Here is a 16,741-nt window from a genome sequence, read left to right on the forward strand (position 1 = left end):
TTTCGTTGCAACTTGCGTCTCTCAACATAAGTACTGACGAGATCCGTTCAAATGGAGATACATGCTTTGCCATGGGTGGTTGGAATAGGATGGAGATCACAACCTAGTTAGAGGATATTTGGGGGCAGCTCCAAGGAAGCGAGTTGACGCGGTGGTTAAGTGGGCAGAAGCAAGACATCTCGCAATAAAATAACCACAACTATACGTGAGACAAGAGAAAGTTTAATTTGAGGAAACATCAAATTCGAAAGAGATAAGGATGCCTGAGGCAAAATCACGAGGGGACACGTGATGTGGGAATGAAGTGGTTGATTTGCGACATGGCATCGCCACCCAAGTTTGCAAAGTCCCAATCCAAAATATGTTGTCTTACGGAAGATAACATATTTTGGATTGAGACTCCACGCACTTAAAGTATACCTTATTTCTTATGTGTATCTTCCTGATTTTACTCGATCTATACATGTTTTGTCGAAAATATAATTCTCTTTGTATGTTGTTTATTCATATATATTTAATTGTTTGGTTATGAATCCGCCTCCCTTTCTAAGTTTTCATCCAACATAATTTGCATTCCAATCCGCATCCGTTATCCGTCTCCGAATCTGATAAATATTTATCTTTGTTCTCCCATTTCGAGGTTAATGCAACGACACGCGCATATCTCAAATGGGTTCTAAGAAAGATAAAACACAAATGGTAATAAACACGATAGAAGCAAAATCCAAGAAAAATAGAAATGGTAAGAAACACGATAAGAGCAAAAAATCCATTCCGTTTACACCCGTAGAGTCAACAATGGCTTCCAAAAGAAAACAGGGGGGGGGGGGGGGATCCGAGTATATTTACAGGGACCAAGACGCAAGAGAGCGAAATCTGCTTCTTACACATCTCTCCCCCTCTTTCCGCGTCACCGCCCGTGCGTGTACTCCATCCTCACTGGCCTGCCTGCATCGCGATCACCTCACCTCCATCTCGCCGGAGATCGCAAGGGCCGCCGCCCGTCCCCCCCGGCCCGCGATGGACGCCTCCTACCGCCGCTCCGGCGCCGGGGGAGGCGGCGGCGGCTCCGCCCCCCGCACCGTCGAGGACATCTACAAGGACTACCGCGGCCGCCGCTCCGCCATCCTCCGCGCCCTCACCAACGGTAAGCGCCGCTCCCTCCCTCCCCGCCCGCCGCCTAAACCCCAAACCCTACCCCTAACCCTCCCTCCCCCTCCTGTGCTCCGCAGACGTCGAGGAGTTCTACGGGCAGTGCGATCCAGGTGAGTCCCCGTCGCGATCTCTCCCCCAAGCACTGCAGTTTCGTTTCGATTCGCCGCCTCAGACAGATCGCGATGTGGCAGATAAGGAGAACCTCTGCCTGTACGGCTACGCCAACGAGGCCTGGGAGGTGGCGCTGCCGGCGGAGGAGGTGCCCACCGAGCTGCCGGAGCCGGCCCTCGGGATCAACTTCGCCCGCGACGGGATGAAGCGCACCGACTGGCTCGCGCTCGTCGCCGTCCACTCAGACTCATGGCTCGTCTCCGTCGCCTTCTACTATGCCGCGCGCCTCACCCGCAGCGACAGGTATGCGGTGTTCCCCTCTGTTACTTTGAATTTCAGCGATGCTTTTACTGCAGTACAGCGCGTAATGCATTCATGTTAAGCTTCTTAAATCCGCGGAGTTCGGCAAGTTGTTTCCTTTTGGTGTCGTGCATAGACAAGTAGGGGATCTGTGGGCATTCATGTTAAGATTCTTAGTAAATCCAGGCCTTATAGGATTCTATTATTAGCTCATAGAGGCAAGTTGTTACTTGTTGGTGCCTTGTATAGTATATATGGTTGATTTCAGAAGTTATGTGCTATTCACGTGCGTGTGAAGGGTGATCTACGGGCTTGTTTCGATTTGATTTTCGATTTATTGCATACAACTATGATACTAAATATATCTCTAAATGGGGAATTTCTTAGTGGCTATTCTGTGATCTCATGGAGAAGGAGATCTAACCCAGTCTATCATGGTTGTCTCTTGTGTACATGTTCCATCAAGTAATGAAAATAAATAGCTGAGTGGAGAAAGATTAAGGTTATTAACTCATGAGTAGTGACTTCATTGGAATGAGGCGAGTCTATTTGTTTTTCTATCTTGTAGTTGTGATATGAAATTCCAACCATGCCTAATATCCCCATGGATTTCAGTCTTGTGCCTAAGGCTATCGCGTATAGTCTGTACTGTCCTAACTGGCCATGGGCAGATGGAGGATGGTGTGGTATATGAGCTCAGAAAGATATATTCTTGAGGAACACATCCATGTTTTTGGTCTGCCCCTTTATGTTTGGTCCCGTGTTAACTTTCAAAGATGTATGTAAAGAATAAACATTTCTTATTCAGCCAATAATAATGTTGACATCATATGTTCTTTCTTCTGTGAAGAAGGATAGTTCTGTTTGCTACTGTGGAAGCGGTGTCTCACTCAATGTCTCCATAAAATGTCAATGTTGATGTGATGCCCCACAGATGCCTCATTGTTCCTGGTTAAGCCAAGTTTTAGCCTTTTAGGTTGTACCTTGTATTTCCCACAGAGATGTATTTTTCTCTTGTGTAAAATTTGCAGAACTTCCAAAAACACACCATCCCGAAAATTGTATTGAAACATATTCTTTACATAAGATATCATGTTGGAAAGTTATTAGATTTAAGGTTGGGCCATTATATGTTACAATATTACAGGTGTGCAAAAACGGTTTGCACGGTTTAGGCTAGTTCATTTTTTATACTAGTTTGAAAGTGAACTGAAACTCTGAAAGGAGTTGAACTAGGTTGCTACCGGCCAGTTTGCATGATCTGGTGTTTTGCGCACCCTTAAACAAAATACTAACGCACCTGGTCAACTTGTTAGCCTCTTGGCCTTGCACCTTCCTATAAGAGAGGTTCGACCAAGGTTGAAACCGGCTGGAGTTGGATCTAGAGGATTACATGTGGGCTGGTTTTGTCATTATGGGTGCATGTAACGTTTAAGTCTTAAATCTGGAGAAATGTGGTATGGAAGCTTCTTGAATCTACAGCTATGTGAAAGAACTTAGATCTGAAGTTTTGTGATAGTTTGTACAAAATACCTGTAGTTTTGCATAATAGTCTCGTCTTTTTGTTAGCCTGTTTCTTCTGTGAGAAACTTTTCCAAATTTATGATCCTTTAGATACACTGTACTAAAGTTTTCTTATCTATGCTTTTTTTCCATTCTTCGTGTTCTTACCCTGATCAAAGAAAAGCTTGAACTGAAGGGACTAGCATTATGGGACTAACAATTGCAGTTGCTTTTGGTATCCCATAATTGCTCGTTATTTTAGCACCTTTTTTCATTAGGTCTTCCCAGTGTTAATTAAATCCCGTAGTGCTAGCCTTTTCCCTCGAAATTGTATTTCCCTTTCTTTTATGCTTTGTCAATTTTGGTTTAAATTATGTTCTGCAAACATTTATTGTTTCTGCAGTAGAGATATCTCTAAATTTATTGGGACCGATAGTTTACTGTGTTCTGTTGAGCTAACCAATTCTATTTGTGTCAACTGTCCTATTAATCTGTATGGCTTGTTATCATATTAAACCTTGACCAGCTTGTCAATTAGATATAGATGTTTTTTTTTAAAACTCAGTTATGGATTAAACACTAAATATTTCTTCATCCCTCCCTGATAAAAACATATTCGGCTGAACGTCATTGTACTTTTTTGCTACAGAAAAATATAGCGTGGCATGAGATCTCTACAGCAACTGCATTCATTTGTTTTGCATGATAAATGCCTCACGTGAATAAGCTGTATTAAACTGTGGAGACTATATTTTATAGATCGATCGGTGATGTACCATTAGTAGATCAGCAACTAAAAACCTCTTGTATGCTAGTAGATGATGACAAGTAAGTCTGTATTTCTTCATGTGGCATCACCATACATAGTAGTACTGCCCTTTGTCAAAGGATGCCACAAAGGAATCTATACCGGGTTTTCTGATAGAGTCTGAGATTTGTGAGAACTTGTTGAATATTTTGGTTTGGATTTGAAGAACAGAAGGACTAGCACACAATCTAAGGAAGAACAGTTAGGGGTGGGAATCAGTTGGTCTAGGTTGGTTTCTTATGGGGAGTGAAACTTTGTTGTTTTTACCCATCTTTTTCACTTCGAAACTCAAAGCAATTGGCTGTTTTAAATGTTTCTTTAGAGCTTCTAGCTTGGAATTTCTTGGTGGGGGTCTGAGTCTTTATTTAAGCAATAATTATTTTCCTGATCATATTGGTATCTAAGTAGCTACACAATTATAAGCAGCCTTGGCTTGATCCCTCCTTTGTGTTTTTTGTGGCATGTGCTTGCACAACTAGATCATGCGTTGGCCTAGTCCAACTATAGAGGTCATACAGTTTATCAGGATAATATATGTAGTCGTGAATCAGCTTGACAATGGTCTAATTACCACTGCTGATGCAAATACAAAAGAACCCTTTTATAGCATTTCCTATTGTTGCAAAGAGTAAGTTGTCATGATGTTATCTTACTTTCACTTGGCAATCCAACAGGAAGCGTTTATTTGGCATGATGAATGATTTGGCAACCGTTTATGAAGTCATCTCAGAGATGAGACAATCGAAGGAGAGGGATAGATCGGTTGGTATTGACAACAGCGGTAGACACAAGCTGCCAGCCAAGGTAAAATAAATTCTTTGCTGTTGACCTCCACGGCTCCTCCCTTCTCTTATGTGTGATTGCATTCTGTCTCCTCAGCATGCACGTGAGGCGCCGCCGCCACCACGTGTGGAAAATAACGCCAGGGAGGCTGATGAAGGCTACGATGAAGATGACGGCGACCACAGCGAGACTCTTTGCGGGACATGCGGTGGGATATACAGCGCGGAGGAATTCTGGATCGGGTGCGACGTTTGCGAGAGGTGGTACCATGGCAAGTGTGTGAAGATAACTCCTGCCAAGGCGGAGAGCATAAAGCAGTACAAATGCCCGAGCTGCAGCTCAAAGAGACCTAGGCAGCAGTAGCCCTCCACCGGGGAGGCCGGCCCCCATGGATGGGGGACCTTGAAGCAGCAGCGGTTGAGACTTAGACTCCTTGTGCAAGGCTAACTACTGCAGTCTTGCTATGTTTACTGTACTTTCGTTCAGGTTTACAAATGGTGATGATGCTAATGCATGTGAGGAAAGATCGCACACATTTTCATAGCCTTCTAACGTTGTCCTGAAGAGGAGTTAAAGGTGTATGTTGCTGGGAAAGGATAGTAGAATGACGAAAATATGTGTAACTTTTCGTGGAAAGTTCAGTCTTCCAATAATCGGAGAGGTTTATTTATGATATTCTATGTTAATATATGTATTGGTCCTTTCAGCTGTAATGTGGAACCTGTGGTGAAATAGCAAATTTGGTTAGCTTGAAAAAACTGCAATACTCACAATTAATCTTTAGATCTAGTCTGCAGAAGTATAAATCAACATCTACAATGCCAAATTAGTTCGGTTAGTTTCATCATAAAATGTACTTTTAAATTATATGCTATATTTGATGTTGTAGATATCTGTATTTTTTATGTAGGCTTGGTAAAACTTAAAGTTTCATTCAAGACAAGCCTAGAACTTCAATCATTTGCAACAGAGGGACTAGTTGGCTTACCGGCTTTAGGAGAGTGTTTAAAGTATAACTGTTAGCAAACTTCTAAAATTAACCGCATTTTGAACGAGTAGTTTCACTTTGCTTTTATTATGGTTTATATATAGAAAATATGTTTACACAGTTTGATGTTTGCTTCAGGGAGGACAAGTAAAACCTGGATTTTTAGAATATAAGGTTTTGTCAAACACATGAACTTATAAGTATCCAGCCAAAGAATAAACACCATTATGTAAAATGAAGGTCTGTCTGTCGAAACTCAGCTGTCTGAAGGCCTTTGTCTCAGGGAATCAAGCTCCTGATATGCTTGTTCAGGTAGAGGAATTCCGAAGAGATGTGCCAGCTGATATAGCCCCGTGCAAGCAAGCATGGTGTGCAAAGAAACATCTGTGTCAAGGGCATACGGGTACAGTCTCGCAAAATCAGTTGCTAACCGAGACTCAATCGAGAAATCTATCCAAAAGAGAACTGCGGTTCCATTGCCTGGAGAACATTTCGATGCACCACAGAAAGAGGTAAGAAGAGAGCAAATATCTAGCCACCAGAAAGACATAATCTTGCAAGTTACTTGCGGAACTGAATTTCGATAGTAAGCCTGCCAAACCATAATAACTCAGGGGGTATCAAAAGTAAGGCATCATTCTGGAACTCCAAACTAATAACTCACAATCCCCCTCTAGGTTTTGGTCTGCAAACCAAATCTCATGCCTCCAGAGAATTGTCCCTCATCTTATTTGTTTGTCCAAGAGACCAAGAGGCAGTGACTCCTTACACGATCAACTTGTTTGATGATTGTTTTATATTAAGCTTCAGCAAGCACATAAAGAAAGTTGGAAGCGGATAAATTACTGAATTAACATATACTGTATAAGCTTGCCTCCACAGGTATGGAAACAAGAGCAAGTGTTCACCTGTCCTTCCAAACTGTCCACCAAAGGTGCCAATTCAAGTACTGTGGGTCTCGAAGTAGTTCCCAATGGCAAAGCGAGGTAGGTGGAGGGCGGGATCATCCAAAGAAATTTGCTAGTGCAGTAGCGTAAACCTCGTCAACATCCATTGGCACCAAGCAAGATTTATGAAAATTTGCCCGAAGCCCCGTGGCAGCTTGGAGCGACACTTATACCAGTTAAGAATGAATACCCACAAATACAGCGGCAATCACAGTGAAGGCGAGGATGAAATCAAAGTAATTCATTGCCTCGACATTGGTAGTCATATTCATTAATTCATAGTATACCACCGTAGGGTTTTTGATTCATATACATACGAGCATTCAAAGATGCATGCGTGAACCACTAAGCCTTGACTAATAGAACCATTCATTAAGAGCTAAAAGTAATCATACATGGAAAAATTATACTTTACAACGCGGTTTAAATGTTATATGAATCAATGATCTACAATGCACAAGTTAGATACAATCATTTAAGACATGGCACTTAGGTTTAACCTAGTCTCAAAGCGCTAAATACCAAACAATTAGATTGCTTAGTAGAAAATAACTCACTAATGAGATGTTCAATATTCCCTCCATTCCAAATTAGTTGACCAATATATCTAGACACATTTCAGTAGGTAGGTTCGCTCATTTTGGAAAAACGCTGCATCAACTAATTTCGAGCGGAGGGAATACAAAGATGGAGCATTTTGTAATTCTTTAGATAATGAATAATACTTACCTGATATATACAAATACATTGAGAAATTTCCTTCATCCTATCTTACTTTTAGGTCAAACCATGTTTTATTTTACCATCTCACATCGTTTGAAAAAATTCAAAATTTGGAGAACAAAGCATCCACCACTTTCATTACATATGAACCAATATCGATTAACTTTTTGCTTGATTAATACCATTTTTATCACAAGTTAGATTTTATGCCAAAATAACTAAAATTATCACATACAACTACCAATACTTACAAGTTCAAAGTTATCAGTTGTCCACAAATGCAAGTAAATAACTTAAATTTACTAGAACTTACAAACTACTGTGCCCAAGTACAAAATATGTTGCTTTGGGACCGGCAAGCTATAATCCTTATTTCTGACTGCCAATATGTATTTATAACAATTTTGCCTCATTTATTTCAACCATGTATTCTAGATTCTAATAAAGTATGCATGCACCCATCTACTACGGCATTAAAATGCGGAGGTCTTGCCTTCCACCTACCATGACGCATTTTTGTGCCGGCATACAATCTACCATGCATCGTTCTTCCCATGAGGAATGATAAGTTGATATGCTGCAAAAAAACTTTGGGAGACACTTTATTGATGTGAAAGTGTTGGAGCCTCATATGTGGTTTTGGTAATTAATGAACCATATCGTCTAATGTTTTCATTCAATCATATTTGAAATATCCTTGATCATATGTTGGATTCAAGGTTAAAAGAAGAAAGTAAAATAAGATGGATTTATTGTGAGGAACTCAAAGGAAGCCATGTTCTAGCTTATGTTTTAAGTCATGGAGGTTCAAGATCCACCAGTTTGATTACAAGAGAAGAAATCAAGATATGCCTCTAAGTCAAGGTCATGATGGACTCGTGATTTGAGCTATGATTGACCAAGACTTAGAGCATGCAATCAAGTGAAGATTTGTTTATACATCTCAAGAGATTTTGAGAGAGTATGAGAACATACAAGGTTGACAAAGACAAAGTGCAATGAATGGAGTCAAGTTGGTCAACACGCAAAGCATAACAAATGTACCACATGTGGGATCATGTGAATTATGATCTTTCCATGGGCTCCCATCAAACGGAAATTTATGTAAATCCCATGAGAGGATTTCATCAAGTGTTGATGGTCATCAAAGTTGAGAAGTGCAATTTCAAGATGAGAATATCAAAGATATCATATGCTTGAAGCTTGGATTCCATTTTATGGTAATGGATATGTGAAGATATTCCTTAGTGAGATTTCCCCTAGTGCTTATGGGGAGGAACTTGCGAGTCTTCACCAAGCAAGCACAATCAAGAAAGGTGTTTTGCAGACATATGATCGTCATATTCTAGTTACGTCTAAGTGGAATGCGCATGCTAAAGGGATGACCTTGAAAGGTTTTCCATTTTACCTATCTCAAGGTTGTTTTTGGAGACTGGAATATAGGTTCGATAACCATACTATCAAGCGGGGCTCTCAAGTGATTAGCTTGATCACATCGTTTGTAGAGATCTCAAATTAAGCTTTGCATTCTTGGCATTATCTTCTATGTTGTTATTTTTCTTCTATCCATGTGAAAATTTAGAGCTCAAAACAAGATCAAGTTCATGAAAAACATATTATGTATTAAAAATTGTTGTGTTTGTTATGTTGGGATTTTTGCCAATTGTTCTTTTATAGAGAGGTCAAACCTTTCCTCTTGTTGCGTTTTATCCTCCCTTATTGAACTTTTTTCTCTGTATCTGAGGTTCTAGAGCTTGTTGTTAGCTTCAAAATAAGCTATGGATCATGAAAAACAAAGTTTGTATATATGCAAGAGATATCACCTTTTACGTGAGAGTGGGTTTCCGGGAGTTGAAACGGACTTGGGACTAGGACCAATCCAAAACATCTCAGTCCGGTCTATTTCTAGTTAGATCTAGACCAGAACCAGGATTTTTGCTAGGACCAGACCTAGGACCGGGAACAATCGGGAGCACCTATTTTTGTTCCAAGGGGCAGTTTTTAGGGGGTTTCCTATAAAAGGGGTATTATTCTTCCCCAATGGTTTTCTAAGGTTATTGAGCTTATTTCCCCTACCATTGTTGATCTTCTAAATGTTTCTTCCTCCTCATCCCTCTAATGATTCTTGCATTTTTGAGGGAACTAAAAGAGAGAGGGGATCTAGATCCACTACTCCACCAATAAATTCCTCTTCTAAGTTCTATGTTAAGGGAAGCCTTTCGATCTAGATATTGGAGTCATTGGTTGACCTTCACTATTGTTCTTCCTCCTCAAATTCTTCTTAAAATTTGTTTTTTCTATAGGATTTTTGGGAGAAGGATTTGATAAACTTTTTCTTGGTATTTCTTGCATTGTGTACTACCAGAGTGGTTGTGCTTGGTACTTGCTAAGTGGCATACTATCTCGGTGATTCATATGTGGTATGTTCCTATGACGCCCACTTTTCTTATTCACTTGTCTTGTTTTATTTGACCAATGATTAAATCATGGACAACATGATCAAGGGATGGAGTCACCGAACCATGTGCATTATACAAACACAAATGGTGTGCAGTGTACTAGATTCGCTAACTCCATCTCTGAGATTTGTGTGCTGAGTGTAAGTAAAATATGTTCATTACGTTTTCACTTTCTTGCAATGGACAATGATTAACTTAAGTAGTACATAATGTGAGTTAAGGATTGGCCTTGCAATATGTAGGGCCGTGCAAAAAGACATTAGTATTGCATGTTCCTTGGTCTTGTAAGACATCTCTTAGCTTGTGGATGCTACTTCATAGGAGGCTCCTATTGTGACTTGTGTGAGATGCAATGACTAATGATTGAAATGTGGCACCTATATTGGTGCCAATTGCATGAGATTGCTTATGTGAGACCTTTTTGATTGGTCATTTCTTCTGATGATTGGTTGTATGAGGCCAATGGTTCAAATGTGGCACAATTCAAGGAAAATGGTTCTACTTACACCTTGTGCTAGGCCAATGGTTTAAATGTGGCACAATTCAAGGAAAATGGTTCAAATGTGGCACAATTCAAGGAAAATGGTTCTACTTACATCCTGTGGGGAAAATCCCTTTACCTTGTGTACACACACCCTATACACGAGTATTGGACTCAAAACCGGCTTTCTAAACCGGACTTAGAAAATCAGTAAGCACCCCACCGGCCCATTCTTCCGCAGCAGACAACGCCGACGAAAGAGGCTGCCGCCGCCGACGAGATCTGAGACCCCAAGAGATTTGATCCCGACCATTCTGACTCCGCCCGAAGGGAAGCGGAGATGAATCTGTTCCGGCTTGCCGGGGACATGACCCACCTCGTCAGCGTGGTGGTGCTACTCCTCAAGATCCACACCATCAAGTCATGCGCAGGTAACTCGGTAGACACCCCCTGGAACCAGAAATATGAGTAGGATTAGGCGAGTGCGAAAAATTCAGCGCGTTTCTTCAATTTTATCTGCTGGTTTTCCTCGTTTCCGTGTATCCAAACTTGGAGCGCTCGATACTGGGGATATGGTGGCGTGTGCAATGCACTTTCAGTTAGGTTGAGTCAGGAATTTGTTGGTAGAAACGAGGGAAGGTCGATTTCACCAAAATAAGTTGTTTTCTTTCTTCATAAAACTGTGGCAAAGAACCATAAGTTAAAGTACAGATGGCACCATTGTCTGTCTTCCAACACAGCTAGGAACCTCCACATCTACTTCCACCAAATAATTTCCCAGTTGATGATAATTAGAAGCATATCATGCAAGGAGCATAAGTTGTAATACTGCTGGATACGCCAAAGCAAGGATTCTTTTTTGTTTTTTGTTTTTTGTAGAGTTCTACATAAGAACATATTAGTTACTCAATACAATGAGAGTGGAACAGTAAGTTTCCCACTTATGAGTTAATATTTTATCATCAGTTGTCTATGCTTAAAAGAGAAAGTCAGAAAAGGATTTGAATGCATGAAGGGCGCATATTAGCTGCTCAAATGTACTCCTGTTCACTGTGCCACTGGTGCTTCTTTGCTGAATCAAATTAAGTACTGAAGACCACTAGTAAAGAGTTAAACAACAAACACAACCTAGCACCGATGTTTTGCCCTGACCATTGGAAGGCTCGGAGGTAAACCCATGAACACCCAAATTGGCAGAGAAGGCGGTCCTTCAACTGGCCATTCAGGAGGTAGTATATACTGGATGACCCTGTTATAACGTATATACCACTCAGAGGCTGATGCTCTGTCTCTGTCTCTGTTTGCTGAACATCAGATGTTTTATTTTGATCATATCACCATATAAATCACCCCTCACTTAAAATATTTCAGTAAGGAGTCCTTATAATGGAGAGAAATTAGATACATCCCTTTTACGATTGTATTGAACAAAATGCCTTTGAATTTTAGAAGCTTAAAACTATTAGGTGCTTGATTCAGACACTTTTTAGTCTGCACCAAGAAGATTCGGTATGTCCGAGGATTTGTTGACATGTTGGATAGAGTACATTGTGTGCAGCCAGAAGTTCACTCTATTTAACTATGTACCTATACTTAGGCCTTATTAGTTTATTTCATGCCTTCGTGGGCCACAAGCGAGCTAGCTAATCTTGAACGCTGAATATCAATCTGGAGGAGGAATTTTCCCTCGATTTTAGAAACTTACTAATATAATTATCAGCGTTAGACAGTTACCCGCAGTGTCCTCATGCTCAGAATGTTTATGGCTTGGGCAAGCTATGTCTTGAGGGAACTCTTAGGTAAGAATAAATGGCAGGATGACACTGCTTCCAGACTTAGCTGTAGGTCTATATAACAGGCTAATAGCACAACCGCTGAAGAGCCAAATTCCGTATAAGCCACATTGCTCCGTAAAAACCTGAAGTTGGTTCTTTCCGTGCTTTCTATGTACACTCATACTACTGTCATAAAGTCTATGTTAGCACTTAGTTTGATGGGCTTCTGTATTTATATTTGACAACTTATTGCAGGCGTATCTCTGAAGACGCAGGAGCTATATGCACTTGTGTTTGCAGCTCGTTACTTGGACTTGTTTGTTCATTTTGTATCTTTATATAACACTGTCATGAAGCTGGTCTTCCTGGCAAGCTCTTTCACAATAGTTTGGTACATGAGAAGGCACAAGATTGTGCGTAGAACTTATGACAAGGAGCATGACACCTTTCGTCATCATTTCATAGTGCTTCCATGTTTGGTTCTGGGTCTCCTCCTCAATGAAAAGTTTACTTTTAGAGAGGTCAGTTTTGTTGGTTCCTACATTCTCACTGATGCTGTTATGATGCCAAATCTAAAATCTTTACGCTTTTAGTTTGTAGTAGCACTTGAGTCTTAGTTGTTAAAGCCATTGTATGGTGGTGTGATGTGATGGGTGTTACCAGATACTATTGTTGAAATCTTATTGTCTGGACTGCAGTGTTGTGATCTTTTGTGCCGTTAATCTGGACAGGTGATGTGGGCATTCTCCATTTATTTGGAAGCTGTAGCAATTCTGCCTCAACTTGTGCTGCTACAGCGCACGAGGAATATTGACAACTTGACTGCCCAATATGTCTTCTTTCTGGGGTAACGTCTGCTCTAGTTTATTTGAAGACACAAACTTTTATTTTGCATTTGCATGGAAACAAATAAAGCTTAGGACTATACTTTGTACGATAAAAGCTGCCTATATATAACATACCGGTGAATGTACCCTTTCTTTACAATTGTGTTCTAGTATAGATTCCTTGGTTAATTATATGAATTTCCTAATGCCATGCTCTTGTATTGAATTATCATCTCGAGACCTCATTCTCCCTTTTAGAGCTCGAGGAACGATTCTACTACATAAATGTTTCTGACATATTTACCCTGATGTTGATGCAGTGCCTACCGCGTACTTTATATCTTTAACTGGATTTACCGATACTTCACTGAGCCCCATTTTGTTCACTGGATAAGTATGGACTCTATGCACCATACCTTCCCATTCCTATAGTGGATGTGACCGACCATTACTCATTTTGTAACCGAGATCTTTCAATGCAGGCTGGATTGCGGGTATCGTTCAGACTCTGTTGTATGGTGATTTTTTCTACTATTACATACTAAGGTATTGTCTTCGCTTCACTGTATCATTTCTGTACTAATATGAAGCACAAGCTGGATTTTATCTAGTCAATCCATACAGTCCAGAAAGATTAATCCAATGGATAGCCTTGTGTCCTGTAATAACTCACTCACTAATTAGATAACATATTTTGTGCGATATGTACTATGTAGCACGATCACCGTACATACGTGGTTCCTAGTCACCACGAATGTTTGCTTTCCACTGACCGTACATTCTAAACAATTTGCAGCTGGAAGAACAATGTGAAGCTAGAGCTACCAGCCTGAGCTTGCTCCTCCCTTCCAAGATACACTAGGGTGTTAGCTTAACTTAATGGACAGACAGACATGAATCACACCATACAGATGGTTTCCTGGGTTTTCTTGTTTCCAGTATTTTCGGAGAGAAAGCTAGGTCGCCTTGTATCTTGTAAAACATAACTGAGTGTATGATCAGCACTGGGAGGTTCTGTACTCTGATATTTTCTGGAACTCAATGACAGTGTTGCTGTACTCCCTTGTTGAGTGAATCTGATATGGTTCATTCGATGGATGCCGTGCTATGTCGTAATGTTCATGTATGTTCCTCATAAGAAACCGAACTCACGTTGTAGCCCCTACGTGGTGGGTGTCAGTGTGTCACTGTCATCCATAGATCTGCCCCTAGCTCCGGTTCTAGTCCTTGTGGAGCTTGTCGGAGAGTCGCCGCCGTCCCATAAGGTGCTCGTTAGCCACGGATCTGGTGGCCAAGTTTTTTTTTTTAGGGAAATGGGTGTACTTTATTAATCAATCAAAAAGGGATTCGATACAAATAGTCTTCCGGTTACAATCGGAAGGCTAGGAACGTGCTAAACAATGTGCAGCAACATTCTGCGCACGATTAGTGTGAATAAAAGAGCACGAGCTGAAGGAGACCACAATCCTCTTGATATCTTCAATCACCGGAGCACAGCTAGTGAGCTAGTGAGCTGGACCGATCAGTTGAGGAAGAACGCGTTGGCTGCACCACAGATAGGCAATCAGTGGCAGTGACAATGTCGTCCATACATTCTTCCTGGGCAAAGACCAGAGCACGCCAGACAGGAATGGGCTCAGCTAAGTTAGTGCCTTGAGGAGACATACTGACATAGTATAGGAAACCCTCCCCCCTCCCCCGAGGGAGGACGGGGCTTCCCCCATCCAGTCGGCCGCCCCCCCCTCCACCGAAGCCTCCCCTGTGTCGTCGCTGCTGGCAGAGGTCGCCGGGTGTGAAGCACAGGTGATGCCGCTGGCGGCGGCTCATCTCTCCCAGCGTTGTGGAGGACGTGTCAATCTGCGCCGCCGCATCGTGGAGTCCACCAACTTCGTAGTCGTGGATCATGCATGTGCGCATGTCCGAACACCGGGGAGGGAGATTGGCTGCGGAAGCCTCCGACGGAGAGGGTGGAGGTGACGAGGAAGACATTGAGGCGGCGGTGGATATGCGTGAGAGGCTGTGTCACTGAGGGAAGAGAGGGTGAGAGGGCTGTGACTGGAAGTGGAATGTGTACATGGTGGTGTTCCACGCTTCTACCCACATGCAACGGTTACATGATGGTGTGCAGTTTTCCACAACAATAGACGAGGCTCCATAGGAACTAGGAACGATCAATTCGACCGTTCCTCCAGAGATAGACCTGCCGATGTTTTAAAAACCGTGCTGGCCACAACGCGGTCTGGGCCTAGGAATCTAAATAGACTAAATTTTTCTCTCAAAGCTAGGTTAGAGCATCTCTAGCAGAGCCCGGTATATCGCGGAACCGAAAATTACGAGTTCGATCTCCCAAACTGTGAAAAAATGTTGGATTTTGTCACGGCGCAGAACAGAAATCGAACTCGTGAATCGAAAAAGCGGAAATCAAACGTCGCGGGAAAATGAAACTCGCGATTGAACTCGATTTGCTCCGATCAAGCTGAATTCGTTGATAATTTACAATAAGGATGGCAAAATACATGCTTCTTCGAACTACATTCGGTAATAAAGGGCCTAATTAGACTTGATTTAGTCCCGGTTTGGACTATACTGTCATCGGGGCACCGGCGGAGGGTTTTTGGTCGCCGGCTATTCCTAGGCGACGATGAGCGCCGCCACCTCGAAAGCCGCCGCCTCGGAGGTGCTCCCGCAGGTTAGAGGCGGCCCGTCGGCGGCGTCGTCGTCGTTGCCGCGCGGGGGTAGCGTCGGCAGCGGCGGGCTGCACGAGCCGGCAGCGGGGGGCGCCTCCGCTTCTCCTTCCTCAGCCGCCTCCTCGCGCGCTTGACGGCGCGATAAGTTCCTGCCACTTCCGGCCGGCCCGCTTCCATGCGCCGTTGGAGCGCGATCGCCTGGCGCGGTCCGCCTCTTCCCCGTACACCCGGCGGACACCTCCCCTACCCACGCGTCGTAAACGCCCCATTGCGGACGGAGGGGTGGTGGCCGAAGCGGCGGAGCGACGTCAGAGGAGGCGGAATCGCTCGCCGGAGAGGAGGCAGGCGGCGGCGGCGGGAGTGAAAGCAGCGGAGGGGAGTAGGGTTTAGAAACCGAACTCCCCTCCACGACCCCTTTTAATACGGGGCGTCTGCTCGATTTCTCAGGGGCCCAAACTCGTTTTACAGGCCAGGCCGCGAGTTTGGGCTCCGTTCTGGCCCATCTCCGAACCGAACACCTATTCTCGCCGGACTTTTTCAGTTTCAGCTGCGAGTTCGGGCTCCTCTTAGAGTATCCGCAGGCTACCGAACGCGAACACTGTACATACTAGTTGAATGCCCGTGCGTTGCCACGGAATAACAAAAAAGGATACATAGAGATATTGATCAAACAATTTTTATAAAGTCAATAACATGTTTTTATCAAACAACGCGGTGATAATGCCGAGGGAAAACAAGTTAGTGATGTGGTGGTGGATCGCCGTGAAAGCTCCTGACAGGCCACACCAGCCATAGGATCCGACATTCATGGCGTGACACACATGCATGATTCACCATCCATCGACGGTGTGGACATTGAGTTGGCTCTCCCATAGATGGGCCCGAGAGACATGCGTCACAGGGACTCGTCGTTAACAATGACATCCCCATTAGAGCTCTCTGCATCTTCTCCCTCAAGCTATATGGGCTTTAGCTGCGGCAAAAAAAAAAAATCCTTCGTGTAAAATTTAGGGAGCGGTAGTTCAATTCAGCAAATAGTACTGACATTCAGCAAGCAACAGGTAACAAATTCATTGAGTGGTAGCAAACTTCAGCAAGTAGCGTCAGATATCTGTAAACTTCAGTAATATCAAATGCATGTAAAATCCAGTAACACCAATTCTACCTCAAATTAGTCATCCGTTTTTCTCTCAG

The 16,741-nt window shown here is 42.7% G+C and overlaps 2 protein-coding genes across 3 annotated transcripts; both read left to right on the top strand.

Moving 5' to 3' along the window:
• Positions 1-882: 882 nt before the first annotated feature.
• LOC127292656 (PHD finger protein ALFIN-LIKE 1) lies at positions 883-5,373 on the top strand. 2 transcript variants are annotated; one of them, XM_051322109.2, is made up of 5 exons: positions 887-1,147; positions 1,233-1,265; positions 1,347-1,569; positions 4,552-4,681; positions 4,757-5,373. In XM_051322109.2, exons 1-5 carry the CDS (start codon positions 1,021-1,023, stop codon positions 5,021-5,023), a joined length of 780 nt encoding a protein of 259 aa, XP_051178069.1. In that variant the 5' UTR covers positions 887-1,020; the 3' UTR covers positions 5,024-5,373. The 2 variants fall into 2 exon arrangements, with proteins under 2 accessions (XP_051178064.1, XP_051178069.1); XM_051322104.2 differs by having other exon boundaries at positions 883-1,147; positions 1,233-1,569.
• A 5,073-nt stretch (positions 5,374-10,446) lies between these two features.
• Positions 10,447-13,958, top strand: LOC127292671 (ER lumen protein-retaining receptor). The gene is made up of 6 exons (XM_051322120.2): positions 10,447-10,689; positions 12,289-12,554; positions 12,765-12,880; positions 13,181-13,254; positions 13,343-13,406; positions 13,657-13,958. The coding sequence occupies exons 1-6, from the start codon at positions 10,599-10,601 to the stop codon at positions 13,691-13,693; spliced, it is 648 nt and encodes a 215-aa protein (XP_051178080.1). The 5' UTR covers positions 10,447-10,598; the 3' UTR covers positions 13,694-13,958.
• The last annotated feature ends 2,783 nt before the right edge of the window (positions 13,959-16,741 follow it).

Source organism: Lolium perenne, chromosome 1, assembly GCF_019359855.2.
Source record: "Lolium perenne isolate Kyuss_39 chromosome 1, Kyuss_2.0, whole genome shotgun sequence".
Lineage (NCBI taxonomy): Eukaryota > Viridiplantae > Streptophyta > Magnoliopsida > Poales > Poaceae > Lolium > Lolium perenne.

What these genes read in the sequence shown, in the direction of transcription:
- LOC127292656 (XM_051322104.2), top strand. Translation starts at nt 1,021, where the DNA reads ATGGACGCCTCCTACCGCCGCTCCGGCGCCGGGGGAGGCGGCGGCGGC. An exon ending in CCTCCGCGCCCTCACCAACG is followed by an intron (nt 1,148 to 1,232) that starts GTAAGCGCCGCT and finishes TGTGCTCCGCAG; the next exon opens with ACGTCGAGGAGTTCTACGGG. An exon ending in GACACAAGCTGCCAGCCAAG is followed by an intron (nt 4,682 to 4,756) that starts GTAAAATAAATT and finishes CTGTCTCCTCAG; the next exon opens with CATGCACGTGAGGCGCCGCC.
- LOC127292671 (XM_051322120.2), top strand. Translation starts at nt 10,599, where the DNA reads ATGAATCTGTTCCGGCTTGCCGGGGACATGACCCACCTCGTCAGCGTG. An exon ending in AAAAGTTTACTTTTAGAGAG is followed by an intron (nt 12,555 to 12,764) that starts GTCAGTTTTGTT and finishes TAATCTGGACAG; the next exon opens with GTGATGTGGGCATTCTCCAT. An exon ending in TTCTACTATTACATACTAAG is followed by an intron (nt 13,407 to 13,656) that starts GTATTGTCTTCG and finishes AACAATTTGCAG; the next exon opens with CTGGAAGAACAATGTGAAGC.